We start from the raw sequence: 17083 nt of genomic DNA on the forward strand, positions 1-17083 counted from the left end.
CCAGAGAGATCTGTCTCCTCTGCAGTCTCTCCCCAACTGAGCTCCTTCAGTCTATTTATAAGTCATAACTCCACCACCTCTGGCCAGAAGGCAGTTAATTAATCACCCCCCAAATGCAAAGCTTGACTAATTAGGGTTCTTTCCCTTGCCCAGGTGATGGGGGTTAAGTCCCCTCACAGGAATGTTAGATCTGTTTTCTGATGTTTGCACTGGCTTCCTGTTTACTTCTGGATGCAATTTAAGGAGTTGACTTTCATATATTAATTCCTAACTGGTTTGCTCCTCATCTCTCTTCAAGACTACCTCTCTCCTATGTACTATAATGGCAGCTGAGGTCCACTGGACACTCAGCTAACACCAAGTGATGATGAACCAAGGTCTGTTGGATGGGATAGGTAGACTGGCATGTGGGGAGAAGGAGTTGCATTACATGAGGTATGTGAGCAGAGCTCAGTAATTTAGATAATGTAGTTCAGATAAGTCTCCAGACCTCTAGATACATATGTGAACCAAACCTGAAATCCAAATCCTCTGTCACTATTATAAACCTTACATTCTTTAAAATGAAAATGTAAAAAGATAAAGTACTTAACATTTTTTATTATTCTGTTATTATGTACTTCTCAACTCTTCCAAGGGTATTTTATTTTATATTCCAGGCTTTTTAACTTCCCTTTTATCCAATCAAAAACTTCCATTTTTGATTATGTAATCGTAATAGTTTATCATTTTACATATGGTGTGCATGGAGTTGTTCATGTTCTGCTTACACAATAGCTGTATTAAAATTTTTAAGAAATGCAGCTTGGTACTAATCTTCAGAAAAGAGTTTTAAAATATATATAGTTTTGCTAAGTGCTGCAGACTAATGTACTAAATACTTTTGTCAAAGTATGTAAGATGAGCTCCTGAGATTTGAGGATCACAGGAACTATACATGTAGTTACTACATAAAACATTTCTGAACTAAATTGAATTCTTTGGTTATGTTCCTTTTTTCATAGCCTTTTATGTCCCCTCGATACCCTGGAGGTCCAAGGCCACCTTTAAGAATACCCAATCAGGTAAGAGCCTTGTATCAAGGACACACATTTATGGGTCGTGGTTTTCAATCTTTTTTTCATTTGTGGACCCATACAAAATTTCGAATGGAGGTGTGGATCTCTTTGAAAATCTTAGTCTGTGGACCTACAAGGTTTGCAGACCACAGGTTGAAAACCACTGTCTTAGGGAATATGGTATAGTGGTTAATACAGGGGACTCCTGAGTTCCATTTCTGATAGTTCCATCGACTACTAACCTCTGTAACTTCTAATTCACTTAACCTTTCTTTTCCCCTTTTTGCCCAGGTGTAAAAGGGTATATTGATATGTACTGCATAGAAGAGATGGGTAGCTTAATTAAAGTTTATTAACTGCTTTCTCATCTGTACATGGAAGGGTCTATATACTGTAAGTGAAAAGTTATCATTGCTTTAAACATTTGTTATAAGTATACTGTAATTCAGTATGAAATAAATTCCTGATTGCTGTACCTTACAATAATATGTTACTCAAAGACATTCTAGCATTTGACTTTTACTTTTTTATATGTATATATTTCTAAATTGTTTAAATACTGGCAGGTAAAAGCTGGATGTGGTGAATACTATAAAAACTACTACCAACCTGCTGTTTTAATTTCAGAAGCTATTTTTGTCTGCACATTACATTGTTTTCAGTTTAGAGCTATAGCATAATCTCAGTGAATTACAGCCCTTGCAATTCATTTACATTATGCCACATTCATGAATTACCAGTTTGGGCAACATTGCCTATCATTAAGTTACAGATAATATAAGCAGTACATGAAAGTGATAAACTATTATAATGCAATTTTAAAGTTGAAATTTTGATTACACAAAAGTCAGTAAAATCATAGTTAAAATTCCCATGGTAACCATAACTCTTCCCTCAAGCACATGCATTATAGTAGGCTACTATCTTACTTGGTCACATAGGAAAATGTGACATACTGCTCAGCAATAATACAATATGGTACAATGGAAGGAAGCTGCACTTCTTAATATAGCCATACATGTTCCAAATATTGCATGAGTCAAATCTCTAGGCTGGGTGTCTTACACTAAGGACTTTACTCTTGCTTCCCTACATGCCACCTGTCATCTCTGGCAGAGGTGACCAGATCCCACTTTGCTGGAATTTGACATTCCTCATGTTTTACCTTTTGCTCCTACATATCATCTGGAACTTGCACTTATTGAAGTAAATGGTAATGCTCCCATTGACTAAAATGGCACAGGATGAAACTCTCTATCACGGATCTGCAACCTTTGGCATGCGGCCTGCCAGGGTAAGCACCCTGGCAGGCTGGGCCAGTTTGTTTACCTGCCATGTCTGCAGATTTGGCCAATTGTGGCTCCCACTGGCTGCGGTTCGTTGCTCCAGGTCAATAGGGGCTTTGGGAAACGGCGTGGGCTGAGAGATGTTCTGGCTGCTGCTTCCCACCACCCCCATTGTCCTGGAGTGGTTAACTGCAGACAGTGGGAGCCGTGATTGGCCGAACCTGCGGACACGACAGGTAAACAAACCGGCCTGGCCCACCAGGGTGCTCTACCCTGGTGAGCCACATGCCAAAGGTTGCCAGTCCCTGCTCTATATGTTCCATAAATCATATAATGAAATACACTGTTGTGATGTATTCAAAAGGGAACATTGTGAACATTACCTTTGAATTTCCTGACACTTCTGCAATTAAAATCTCAACCTTCAGGGTGAACGCGTTGTATGTGTGAGTAAAAGTATAAAACAATAAATATATATTCATATGTATGTAAAATAATAAAAATTCACCACAATCTTATATTTCTTTGCAGTCAAGATAAACTGATCAGTTCCTTCATTAAGCAATACCAGTGTTACCTGATCAGATGCGTGTAATAACACCAGATTTACTTACTCCAGATAAACATTTTTATTATGAATAAATTAATTTTAGTTGGCTTTTTAAACAGCATTCCAGACTAAGATCTGTTCGTGGTGAAGATTTTTGTAAGATGACTATATTGCAGATATTCATGCAAAAGGCTAGAGAAATTAGTTGTAAATCTAACTATCTTATAACAAACTCAAAGGACAGATAATAACTTGGGGATTATGCTGCATTTGAGCCAAGCGGGACATAACAACACATTATATTTTCATGCTTGAAGGCACGATTTGGGACTAAGCTGAGTCTCCTGTTTCCATTGTAGGAGTATAGAGGGCATATCTTGGAACTAATGTCCTTGGATGGTAAGGCAGGATGGAAACTACAACATTCCCCACCTCCCAGCCCTATCTTACCCTGCATTTTGAATACCATCCAGGTGGCCTATTTGTGGCTGCGCATCTGAGAAGAGACAAAGCCACCTTTCTAGCCCTGGAAGGTAGCTGTTAAAATGATAGAAAGAGAGGATGTCAAAATTTAAATATAGAGAAAACTGACCCCAGCATCAAGAAATGACATTGCCCCATGCTCCATAGCCAGGTGGGATACACAATACAAGAAAATTAGGTAAAAATAAATACTAAATAATATTCACATTTAGCTGTTTAAGTCAATGGAACTCCATGAGGCCACAGGGGGCATGGATCCAATGGTAAGATCTTGTCCTGTGTCTTTAGCAGAGTTAAACTTTTTGCTTTACACTTGGCTCAGAAACAACACTTGGCTTCAAAATTAAAAACAAAATTACCTGAATTTTTTGTTTAAAATACAATGTATATCTTCTCTTAACATGTTTTATAAATGTGTAGGCACTTGGAGGTGTCCCGGGAAGTCAGCCATTATTGCCCAGTGGGATGGACCCAACACGACAACAAGGTAAAGTGCCTGTTTACTAGATGTGAAAAGTATGTTCAGAATATCAACCTTTCTTTTTTTTTTTTTTTTTTTGCATCCAGCACCTCTTCTTTTAAAGTCCACTGCAGCTGCGTAAATGTTTTTCAAACCATGAAGCGATTATTTGTCAATAATTTAGAAGTGTTTTTATGCACCACTGGTGTTAAAGTTGTGTAATTTTTTTCAGGGCATCCAAACATGGGTGGGCCAATGCAGAGAATGACTCCTCCAAGAGGAATGGTTCCATTAGGACCACAGGTACCTTGCATAAATATGTGTGTCTATATTTACAGTACGCATACATATGATATTTTAGAGTCCTTTTTGTCACAGCTGTACTAGAATTAAGTTTCAATATATCAGCACTAAGAACATTTTTAAGGGATTTTCTCTCTATTATAAAAATATATTCTCAGTTAAAACTTGACAGAGTTGCAAACTATAAAGAAAATTTATTTACAAAATTTTATAAAGACTGATTTAATTTATTTTGAATGATACAGCTGTAATTCAAATTAAAAGGACAGATAATATTTGTCCATATAACTCTAAAACATTCAGAAAACCTAACTTTATTCCACAATTAATGCATACTATGGTCTAAACCTAGGATTTTCAGAGGTGCCTAAGCAGTTGGCTCAGGCTCTTTTGAAAATCCTAACCTTATTGTTTATATTATTTCGGAGGGAAAATTAGCCCCACAATACAGTTAAAGTATTCATAGTCTGTGTAGTAAAAACAAAACTAATTAATTTTTAGAAAGATCTTTCTCTAGCCTCTAAATTTCTGATCACAAATTACGCACTCTAGATTTTTTTGGCATAAGATTTTAAAAGTACACAATTACTCATACTGTATGTGGATGGTGCCTGAATTTCACCTATAAATACCAATTGTTAGCCTTGTCTTTCTAGATCTGCTTTTCAAGAAGAGCAGCAAGCTTGAACATCTGGGTTCAGCCTTCCTCTCACTGCTGACCTGGTTATAGTTACTTATATAGATATTCCTTCACCAAGAGTATGAAAGTTTTTTAGTAAAAGTTTATACATTTTCCACTTGCAAGAATGAAGTCAAGTGGAAATTAAATCTATTCTGAAATATCTCCAAAAAGGTTAGCCCAGTGGATTGTCCATTCCTTATTATCACTTTTCCTCAGTAACTCAGGTCTCTAACTTTGTTTTTGTTTGTTTGTTTGTTTGTTTTTACTTTTTATAGCCATTTTGGCCTTACATCTTATTCTGAAGAATATTTGGGTTATGTTCATCCCTCTACACTTTGATTTCTTCAATCAGATATTTTCTCTGTGACTTCTCTGTTCAATGGGATCTATGTTTAATTTTGAATAACTAGGTGTTAAAAGTGGGGGTGAGCTTCCAGCAAGCATGATTCCAGTTTCCTTCCTCAGTGTCCCCCTTCCCAGCTCTGACACCACAGAGCCTTGCCTGTGTCCCTGTTACCATTCCCTGTTACCACTCCCCCTTAGTGAAACATGATTCCAATTCCCCTACCCTCATTCCCTGTTCCCATTCCCCCCTTACTTCTTGATTGACTGCAGACTATATAGTAAAACTTGAGTTCTGCTTAGCTGTACCTTAACCAATCATTTTACTGAAATTTAACTAACCAGTCCTAAAATATTGTAACGTGATTATTTAACCAGTTATATCCCACCACCTTAATTGGTTTAAACCCAACAAAATTAATTATACAGCAGACAGAAACAATCACAGAACCAGACAGACATTATACAGACAAACAATAGGGAAGTGGAAACTACAGTGATAGAATAATACAGAAATGAGGGTTTTACACCCAGCTATAGATAAGTGAGTTCTTGCCAGACAGGATGGTATCAAACTAAGTTTTCTTTAAATCTTTTAGGCTCTTCCCTTTCTCTGGAGGTGATAGATCCAATCTCCTTTCTAACTGCCCCTGATTGCCTTATTTCAATGTGACTAGTTTGGAATGTGAGGATGTGACCGTTCACTTCCCAGTATATGGATGCCTCTGCTGCTTAGCCAAAGGCTTTACTTAGGGTATGGCTACACTTGAAATTTCAAAGCACTGCCGCGGCAGCGCTTTGAAGTGTGAGTGTGGTCGGAGCGCCAGCGCTGGGAGAGAGCTCTCCCAGTGCTGCATGTAAACCACATCCCTTACGAGTGTAGCTTGCAGCACTGGGAGCCGCGCTCCCAGCGCTGTGACACTGATTACACTGAGGCTTTACAGCGCTGTATCTTGCAGCGCTCAGGGGGTGTTTATTCACACCCCTCAGCGCGAAAGTTGCAGCGCTGTAAAGTGCCAGTGTAGCCAAGCCCTTAGCCTACGAACAGGGCTTTAGATTGTCAAAGTGAGAAAAGGCCCTTACACCATCAGACAGTGATTTTGATTCTTTCTTTTATACCTCTATAACTAGCTAAGTGATAAGAATACACCTAAATTCTTAAAGTATAGACCTTTGCAGACAGGCCTGAATATCTGTATCCTAATATTGTGCTTGGGACAGGGAGACTGAAAACACAAGTTTGCAACTTTTTTTATGTTTTATTTTAAGTGAATTCTTCCTCATTTAACAGTTGGCCATAGGTACAATAGTTAGTTTTTAGATAATGTCTGACAAAAAAAAATACAGTGAAAGGGGAAAGGAAAATAAAACAAGGAAAAATAACTAAACAAAAACAACTTTATTAAACTCTGCTTCTAATTGTTAGTCAGACTCCTTCATTCTTCACTGTTCTCCAGATTCCTCTCTTCATCCATCTTCTCATGGATTTCCTTCTTAGCAGCAGCTGTCCCAAATTTACCCTAATTATTTTCTGTCATCTTCTACAACAGGCAAGCAGTTGTATATAATTGTAAAGGTTTATGTTTACTAAAGGTGCCAAATGATTTTAATCTGATTTCTCTCAGTTCAAGTTCAGTAAGGATACCTGACTAAAATGCTTCCAATCGAGAACTCGTAGTGAGTTCTATAAAGATCTTAGGTCCACAGACTTGGTTCCTTTGTCAAAATAAAGAAAAAAACAACAACAAGAAGATGCTTCAAAGAAGAAAGGTGGCTCAGATCTCTGAAATGAAGATGGAAAAATAGAATTAAATAGCTTCACAGTTCCTCCAGAAATGGATGTCATTTTGGTACTGTTTTGGTACAGGCAGTCATCAAAAACATGAATATTTAAAGGGAGCGCAAGGTATCATTCCAGTTGTTTCAGAATTAGCTTATTAGCTTGATACACAAACCATGCAAGCCATCTATGTCTAGAACTCCCATGGGCTTCAATGGTAATTCTAAACAAGGAACACTTGCAGGTTTGGTTTCTAGTTTACCACAAGAGAACCTACTCCCAGAAGTCCTTTCCTGGTTCACTTGAAATAAGTTTTTTGTAATTGAAATATCTCTTTTCACTATGACACATGAAATATATGATCAGGTCTGCATATTAAATCTTATTGTCAGATTGCTCCCTGGTCTGCATAATTTGATGCTCAAATACCCTGGAGCATGGATTTGTGTAATAGACTGCTTTGGAGAACTCCAGTTAAAGTTCACTAATCCAGTTATAATATAACTAGAGTGAGTTGTAGTTACATTATTGCAAAACAGATAACAGTAATGACTTTGAGGACATTCTGTTCTCTTAGGTAAATGATTGTCTGCCCGACTTCCTCAAAACACAATTTTGCTTTTTAGAAATTGCTTTATTATACATACATTTGCCTAAGATATCAGAAAACCCCAGTAGGACTGGTACAGTTCCTGCAATAAATGATATATGTGGGGTAAGGCAGGTTGTTCGATTTACATTTAACTGAAAAAATTGACTAATAATTCAGTCTTCCAGGAAAATAGCACATTGTCTAGGCTTTTGTCAGTTTATGTCATGATCTAAATCTTATTTGAGCACACACATTGGTTTTATCTATAATAGGGCTTTGGATAGCTCATTTATAGACATTTCTATGGCATCCATTATACTATCTGAATAATTTTCATGTTAGTTGTCTTAGATTGGTTACAAGAGGAGTATAGCAATCATTTTATGTGTTACAGAAATGAAATATATTGTAATATTTTCCCATGGAATTATTAATATCCTGTTCGTTAACCAGATTCAATTAAAAATAATTCTATCTGAATTCCAAACTGTGGAACTCACCTCAAAAAATCTATTTTTCTGTCCTTGAATGAGTTTTCATAATATGAAAGTTGAACGGTTATTGACTCTGATCTTTGTTTACCATTGAGTTTGCCACCATGTATCCTAAATCTTCATGGAACAATTAGCATTTTAAGTATGCTTAGTACACATACATTTTTAAGAACTGTTAATACGTGTAGTGTGCTAAGCATACTACTTTTTCATTAGGAATAAGAATTCTTTTTTTAAGTCAAGAATGGAAACTCCTGAAAGAATGAATCACACTGGCCTATCCAATCAACAGGTGTGTAGGGAAGTCATTAACCTGCTGTCCTTTCTTCCCCCCCTCCTCTTTGGTTTTGTTTTTTTGTTTTGTGGTAGTCTGACCCTTGGTTATCATTGCAGAACTATGGAGGTGCAATGAGACCGCCACTGAATGCTTTAGGTGGCCCTGGAATGCCTGGAATGAACATGTAAGCAAAATAATAAACTATTATCACTTTTATAAAAGTAATCTTTTCCTGTTAAAAGAAAAAAATAATTGTGACATACATAGGACAAGGGAGAATGTGTTTTGATTCATTAATTAATATTAACAGTTGTGACAAAGTAAGGAAACATCACAGCAGTGTCACTCTTGTGCAAAGCATCTTTTACAGAATTACTTGTTTTTTCCTTCCAAGTCTCTCTAAATGTTGGGTTTGTTCTACAGGTCAGGGTTCATATATTTGGAATATCTTGTTAGTGTGGCCCACCATATTCATCTGTAGATTTGTAAAGAGCCTTGACATTAGTTAGGTTTGAAGGTTTATTTCACTGATTTAATAGTAAAAGAGTTTGCCATCAATTCACACACAGAACATTTTAAAGAATAGTAAGGTTCTGATTCAGATCTGCAAAATCAAGGAAGTGCATAGTATGGACAGAAACAAACCCTTGTCTTTAAATACATCATCACAAAGGATACACAATAAAAGAGGAAGGACCAGATTCTCCATTCTTTTATATTGGTTTTATGCTAATATAATCAATGAAGTTACACTACATGAAACCAGTGTTATGCGGTGAACAATCAGACATGAGACATTTTTAGTGTACTACGTGGCATTCAAGGACTTCTGGGGCTAGATACTCAGTTGGTGTAAACTGGTGTACACTGATTTACACCAGCTATGGATTGGGTCCATGGAGTATAGTCCTCTCTTGATATATGTAGATAACTCGTATTTTCCAAGTCTTCAGAGCAACTTCTGATGTCAAACCACTGTTACTGGGTAGAATAAGCTGAAGTTGCACCAAAACTAAGGCCTTCAGTTCAACTCTCCATTATCAGCTTCTCCACTGCAAAGTACTGCCCCTGCCGGCATTGCTCCACGCCTGCCCCAGGCTTGAAATTTGGGAGGGGAACGCCACCTCCTACCCTCTAAACTACACCATATTTAAAAGTAGGGGGCATGGCCTCCTGGTGCCTCCCGGTTCCAGCACCATTGCCCCTCCTCACTTCTACGAAGGTTCCAGTGCCCTTGCTTCAGCACCGTACTTCTGGTTGAGTTAAGAGTGTTTCTTAACAAGTTGGTCATGACCTCCAGGAGGGTCATGAAAGATAGGGAAATCTCCCTCCCTTCTCCACACACCCCCTTACCCTTCAACAGATCAACAGACTGACAGAAATTCACACACCAAGGCTTATCATTAATATATTTTTACTCTTACTTTTATAGTAAATTGGAAGGAAATCATGAAAGTTTTTTACTGAAAATAAGGTGTCGCCAGCCTGAAAAGGGTGCAAAACACTGAGTTAGAACACATCTTGCAGAAAGACATCTGATCTTGATTTAAAGATTTCAAGTAATGAAAGATCCACCACATCTTAGATATATTGTTCTAATCTTCAGGCAGATCTTGCATTTTTGAAGCAAATAAAATAATTTTAAGGTTTGTGTTACTTTACTACAGATATCTTCTGTTGCACCCAGGACAATTATTGGAAATTAATGTAGATAAAATAACTAGATATTTGAAATCAAGTATAGGTACAACACAAATTGTAGAAAGGGTCTCAAGAAAGAGATTCCAACAAAGGAAAACAAAACTAAACTATTCATTACAAAATTTGTTGCTATTTAATAACAAAAATAGAAATAGAAGCAAAAAAAGTATTTTGAGGATACTTGTACACATGAGAGAGACTTTATATAGGAAAAACAGACAGGTTGCTGTCTCAGAAAGGAGCTCCTCACCTGCCAGTTAGCAGAAAATGAAACAATCATGGTTGAAGTACAACTTCAATACCTCAGCAGTAGGTAAGCACACTTTTTCTTGTGCTGAGACAATTGCACATGGCTAGCTGTAACACCATCAGACCCCAATCATTGGGATTAAATCTGGGGCCTCTAGAGCTTAGTGCATTAGCCTCTACTGCATGAGCTAAAAGCCACATGGCTCTCAACTAAGGCTGTGGAGCAGACTCATTAATATCTCTCTCTCTCTCTCAGTGGTCTCAGTGCCACTAGATGGGACAGAATCCCACATCCAGGACATGTGTGGGTTATACAGCCGCACAGTGAAGAGGGAGGGAAGAAGTGGCTTTATTCCCACCTTGCACATAAGAGTTACCCAGAATTGTAGCTCCTGTACTTGAAGTACTCAGGAGCTTCTCTATGACATAAAGAAGGCATGAAGTAGCCAGTCATAGCTCCTTCTCCCCATGCTTCAGCCAAGCATATGCTGTGCTCTTTAAAGGCTGTTGGGAATTAACCTCCCTCTAGTGCAGGGGTAGGCAACCTATGGCGCGTGTGCCAAAGTTAGCACGCAAACTGATTTTCAGTGGCACTCACACTGCCTGGATCCTGGTCTGGGGGGCTCTGCATTTTAATTTAATTTTAAATGAAGCTTCTTAAACATTTTAAAAACCTTATTTACTTCACAACATATTGATATTTTCACTGAAGGAAACATCTGGGTTATTGTTAAAGGGGTCCTCAAAGAGGTAACATCCAGTAGTTCTGTAAAAAATGAAAGTATGGAAATGATGACTGTGTTTCTAAAGAATGCTATTGTAATTAGACATATGAGTCTTCTATATATAAAAGATTATATTGTGAAACTGGTCCATTAATAGTAATGTTTTATGAATATGTCGAGAGCTCCATAATAAACATTTATTAGAAGTGGGGGGTGGAGAAGCTGCTCACATTGCTGTAAAGAACTTTGCAGCTGGCTAATTTAAAAAAAACAACCAATATTCAACTCCATATAATCATATACCTCCTGGGCAGAATCTGCCTTGGTGCTTTTTGTAGCTTTCTACATAGAAGTTTCTCCTATGATTTCTAGTAAATTTGCAAAATCCAGTACCTTGTCAGATGCAAGATGAGCTTTCACTTAGTCTGCTTCGTACTTTTTAAGTATTTACATTAATCCAGATGTAGGAGGGTGTTGAAGCACCGGCATGGGTTACCTAGGGAGGTGGTGGAATCTCCATCCTTAGAGGTTTTTAAGGCCCGGCTTGACAGAGCCCTGGCTGGGATGATTTAGTTGGTGTTGGTCCTGCTTTGAGCAGGGGATTGGACTAGATGACCTCCTAACGTCTCATCCAACCCTAATATTGATTCTATGTATTCCGTGTATTTTTCTTTACGTCACATTCAAATTTTGGGGGCGAAAACAAAGTTACAATATTGTCACATACACACTTTCTTGTATTGGAGACAATTTGATTTTATAAAAATTAATTTAAAGCTTAATTATGAGGAACAATAGTTATTTTTATTAAACAAATTATAGATGGTATTATAGATACGTAGTATGTAAATTCTTACTATAGTCTAAATTTAGGAAGAAAATTAAGCCTGTATACAACTTGCATGCTTAAAGTTAAGTACATGTTTTAGTATCTTTCTGAATTGGGCTATACTGTAGGTAGGCATTCACAGCATATGTATTTTTATTATGGCGTCAATAACCAGAATACAACTGAAAATACTCCTTATGAGGAATCGATTGTCTTGAATCTTATCAATAGCACATTTTACTGCCTTTTAAATATTACTGTACCATAATAATTCAATTAAACCATAAAATGCTGTGTTTATGTAACATTGGGCCAAATTCTCCCCTATGCAGGAAAAAAAAAACTATATAGGGGCACAAATTTACATTTTCTTTCATGTCATGTTGTTGGAGGCATGGGATTTGCCATCCTGCAGAATACTCAGGAGGGCTGGATCCCTAATTGGCAGCTATCTATGATCTGTGCAAAACTCCAGTGTCTCCTACACTGCTTTCTATACCTCTGGGATCAAAGCTCTGAAGGAGTTGTTGTCATATAGTTCCTAGCAGATGGTGTCCTGAAAAGTACAGAAGTCCACAATATATGATTTAGCCACTTAAATATGTCTAGATATAACTGGTGAGCTTGTAGTGACAAACAATCTTTTAAGAATAATTTTGTATAGTATCTGCTAAACTGTTTAAATGCTGGTGGTAGTTTAGCTATGATGATCTTGTATTAGTTTAACACTATAACAAAGTATACTTGTATTTTATAATCACACTTTACTGCAGTGAAAAATGATGATGCTACCAGAAGACACCAGTAGAAGATAGCAATTTTTAAAAAAGCATATATTCTACAGTGGGAACAGATTGTGGTCAAGTTACATTATAGAGCAGCTGACATTTAGCTTCTTGGTAGCAGAGTTGATCAGAAACCAAACTTTGTTTGATTAAATCCTCATTTGTCATTTTATATTCCAGGGGTCCAGGAGGTGGTAGACCATGGCCAAACCCAACGAATGCCAATTCTGTAAGTAAATATTTAAGTGTGTTGGACAGTATCCTATGTTTTGAGGGGTTATTCCTTCTTAATATGCCCATGTATGGAAAAAAAACTGTATTCAGAAAATAGAATAGTGCATGCCATATTTTGTTGCCCTCTGTACTGTTTTTTTTTCAACCCTGATGCATGGGTTCTCCAGCTTTTTTCACAGTATGGACCACATCTTAATAGAAAGCTTCTAGTAGACCACCTTTCCTCCCACTCATGATTGTGCAGACCATCTGCTCTCCTGTTCATAATCACATAACAGCCCTGAGGCAACTACAGCAAATTGTCCAAAGGAAAAATTAATATTAGCATAGTATTTAATATATTTTTAGCTTTTTTAATACAATATAACAAAATAGAATAGAAGTCAGTACCATCTGACCAACCAGCTCTACATAGACCACAGTTTGATAAGATGCGCTCTTATGTATCGTCTCATGGCTTATATATGGAAAAAGCCACATTAATTTCTGTACCACTCAAATCATAGTGTAATTTCTCAAAACATGATCCATTTGATAGGTTTAACAATTAAATTTTGGCCTTCATGAAAAGTAGTACACTCTCCAAATTAATAGGCTGCAACAGCTACAAAAGGAGGTTGTTCAATAGCTGCTTAGGGCAAGAACAGTTTGGTAATGCCCACCTTCCATGACTTGCTTTGGCTGGTAGCTCTACAGAAGGTAATTCACAGTTCAAGGGGTTAGTTTTAGAAAGCACAGTGAAACCCTTCCTAATCTATACCCAAAGTACTTGAGTGAACATGTATCATCATATATTTCTACTTTGCATTTACATGGATCAGCTGTTACTAGACTCTATTTCTGGCTGTCCCTAGGACATGGTGTATCAGGTTTATCCTTGACTGGAATTTATTTATCTATTGGTGGATCGGAAGAGGAGTGTTTCCTATGTTCTTTTGTGATTTTTTGTTTTGTTTTGTATTTGCTATCCTCTTGTGTATTCCTTTTCTATGTAGGAATTGATCCTTGTAATTTGATAGAATGACTTCTATGTGGTTTGCCACTGTGCCAGATCTTTGGGCTCAGATTGGCTGTAAATTTGGGTAAATTATTTCCTCATTTTGATTTTAGTGGTGTTTGCTGATTATCGTATATGTAATGCAATAAATGTTTAAAATAAATTTTAAAAGGGAGAGATTATCAAAGTCACAGGGGAGTTAGGTGCCCAACTTTCACTGAGCGCTGAGTGCTTAACTCCCTCTTCTTTATTTGAAAATCTCCCCCTACCTATTTTCTTTCTGGGTTATACTTACCTGTCATATAATTCAGAGGTCCAGCTCAATTTACAGTAATATTAACTTTGTGGAATGTGGATCATGATATGCTAATGTTAACTCTTATACACACACTCAAAATAAAAAGTACACAAAATCTATGACAATGTGAACTGAGGCTGGCAGTTTTTCATAATAATAATAATAATGTACAAAAAGAAAAAGAGCTCAGTGTTTCATGACTGAGTTACAAATAAGTAAATGTAGGCCTTAATTTGCATTTTCCCAGCTTTTAGTGTGACATCCTTAATATTCTTTTTTGTTTTAAATGTCTTGATTGTTTTAAAATAAGGTAGAGAAGATTATTCTACCATGGAATTTTATGTTTATTAAATTCAATATGCAAGTACATGCAAGAGACCAGGTATAGACCCTGATTCATGAAAACACTTAAGTACATAAGCAAGTCATTGGAATTTATGCACATGCACAAGTGCTGTCTTGAATATGGATATTTTCCTGAATTGTGATCTTTGGCATTGACTTAAAATATGTATTATCTACCTGATTAGAATGAAATCAGGGAAATAGTTACAGAATTTAGGCACAATGTTAAAACCCACTGAATAGAAATTAGTCCTTTAAAACTATTGTAATCTGATATGAAAGTACACATCTAGGACATGCCCTGTGCATATTTTAGTTACTAATTATTAATTAAGATTTGTTGACATTTTCTTTCATAAGCAGGAAAAAGGGGGTTTCAAAGCATGCAAAATAAGAGAATACTGTTGAAGTAGTTCAGATTATGGGTTTCCTTAAACCTACAGCATATGCTGATTTTATAAAAGTGATATCAGTGATTGTTTTAACTGATGCTCTATATTTCATCAAATAGTTTAGTTGTTAACCTTGTATATGTAGCTCCATGGGTCTTTCATTTAAAACATACCTACCAGCAAAACGTGCCCCCCCCCCAAAAAAAAAAAGAATTAAGAGAAATGGAAAGACTTGCTTGCTATATACATTTTTGAAAAATATACTAAATAGAAACAAGGCATTGCCCCATACATGAGGCTCATGGCAATTCAATAACTGAGCTTGTAGTGAAGTCAGGACCTTCTGTCTTAACCATTATGTTTATTCAGATTTTGTACTAGATTTCTAATTGTTAGAGATGGGGAGAAGGGGAAGAGTTGTTTTAAAAGAGCTGCCATAATGCATATCTCGTCTTCGCCTCCCAATGAACTGATGTTAAAGGAGAGCTTAAGGGAGTCTGAGAGAGGAGGAGGAGGAGGGGAAACAAATATAGAACAAGATGCATGTTGAACATTACCACTTGCTCAGTTGTTTGCTGCTGTTGCCTCTGATTCCCCATGTTTGTCAACTCAATGTCTGTTTAGATTGTAAGCTCCCCAGAACATAGATCTTGATCTAAACTCTCTTTTAAGATATGGCCCCTCTGTGCTATTCCAGTGACATAAAGGGAACTCTTGCAGAACACACCTGGCATAGTGAGAGGCTGAGCTGTCTATATTCTTATAGCCTTTGTTACTGTGGTAACTGAATACCTCGCTTATATTAAAGAATTTTTATCCTCACAACATCCCTGTGATGTAGAGAAGTATCATCCCCATTTTACAGATGGGGAACTGACGCAAGAGTAGATTAACTGATTTACCCAAGGTCGCACAGGAAGTCTTTGGCTGAGCTCGGAATTGAACACAGATCTCTTTAGGCTTACTTAGGCCAATACCTTTTGCACTACAGTCAGGGGTTCTCAAACTTCATTGCACCGCAACCCCCTTCTGACAACAAAATTACTACATGACCCCCAAGGGGGACGGGATGGGGCGGGTAAAAGCCCAAGCCCCGCTGGCACAGGTGGTGAGAGAGGGGTCCATAGCCAGAGTTCCATCAGTTTGGGTGGTGGGAGAGGGGGCTAGAGGCCAAGCTCCACCGCTCAAGGTTGGGGTGGAGCTCGGGCTTCACCTTCAGCCCTGGGTCCCAACAAGTCTAATGCTGGCCCTGGTGACCCCAATGAAATGTGGTTACGACCAACTGTGGGGTCCTGACCCACAGTTTGAGAACCGCTACTCCATTATCTATTTTTCTCTGACCCTATAGTCAGCCTCACGGCTGGCCCTAGGTATTTTGCCAGCCTGGGTAGAAATCATTTCCAGTGCCTCCCTTGGAGCAGCCAAGCTAAAAAAACCCCAAATTCAGCTAGATCTATGCTATTCCTTCCTGCCCCTTGCATAGAAGATTTGTCAGGGGATGGCCAGTGTAGGCAAGGAAGGGAACGAGGTGGGATTGCTGGAGTACAGTGCACTCTGGCTATTTTATGCCAGCATAATAATGTATAGATTTCAGACAGTAAGACATATTAGAATGTGGAAATCTTGCAAAGTAAGTGCTGGTAGACCTTTTACTTGGGATATTAAAAGCTACTTTGGACTAACACTAGAAATTGTAGATTAGATTAATTCTGCTTTGATCAGGAGATGGACAGGAAGGTGCAGAATAGATTTTTGCATCTCTCGCTTCTAATATTCTATAATGATTCCCATAAAATTGAATCTATCTTATTTTTTTTTCATTTTCTCATACATTCTGAAGCAAGTCCATCCTTCAGAGATTAGATGCCAAGAGGCAGTTCACATCTTCAGTGTGTGAGAGTTTCAGAACATCACAGTGTTTGTGGCTTCTGAGGATAAATGCAGTGGGTTTAAAATAACATTTTTTCCATTTAATAGTGGGGTGTGTTTCAGTGGCCTGCTGAATCATGAGTGGGAAAGATGTGGCCAAGACTATGAAAATGTTTGAGAACTCCTGACTTAGATACATTTATACAATATTGTCTGTCATCTGCAGTGAGATAAGCAAATTCTTTTGGCAAAGTGATTTTCCAGTTTCTTAATTCTCAGCTCAACTTCCTGAGCTGTTACTCTCCAATATCCTATAGAGAAGATCTATAGAAGTTATTTCATGAAGAGGAAA

At 37.5% G+C, this 17083-nt stretch overlaps 1 protein-coding gene across 4 annotated transcripts in view; it reads left to right on the top strand.

Annotated features, from left to right (window-relative positions):
- Window positions 1-17083, top strand: part of SSBP2 (single stranded DNA binding protein 2) — a 249215-nt gene that overhangs the window by 202743 nt on the left and 29389 nt on the right. For 3 of the 4 annotated variants that reach the window (XM_030568064.1, XM_030568061.1, XM_030568063.1), the window contains 5 exons: window positions 1005-1064; window positions 3798-3864; window positions 4070-4140; window positions 8400-8491; window positions 12777-12825. In XM_030568064.1, the coding sequence (XP_030423924.1) occupies window positions 1005-1064; window positions 3798-3864; window positions 4070-4140; window positions 8400-8491; window positions 12777-12825 (339 nt within the window). The remainder of the gene's footprint in view (window positions 1-1004; window positions 1065-3797; window positions 3865-4069; window positions 4141-8399; window positions 8492-12776; window positions 12826-17083) is intronic. The other variant, XM_030568062.1, reaches the window with a different exon arrangement.

This window comes from Gopherus evgoodei, chromosome 6 (genome assembly GCF_007399415.2).
Source record: "Gopherus evgoodei ecotype Sinaloan lineage chromosome 6, rGopEvg1_v1.p, whole genome shotgun sequence".
Lineage (NCBI taxonomy): Eukaryota > Metazoa > Chordata > Testudines > Testudinidae > Gopherus > Gopherus evgoodei.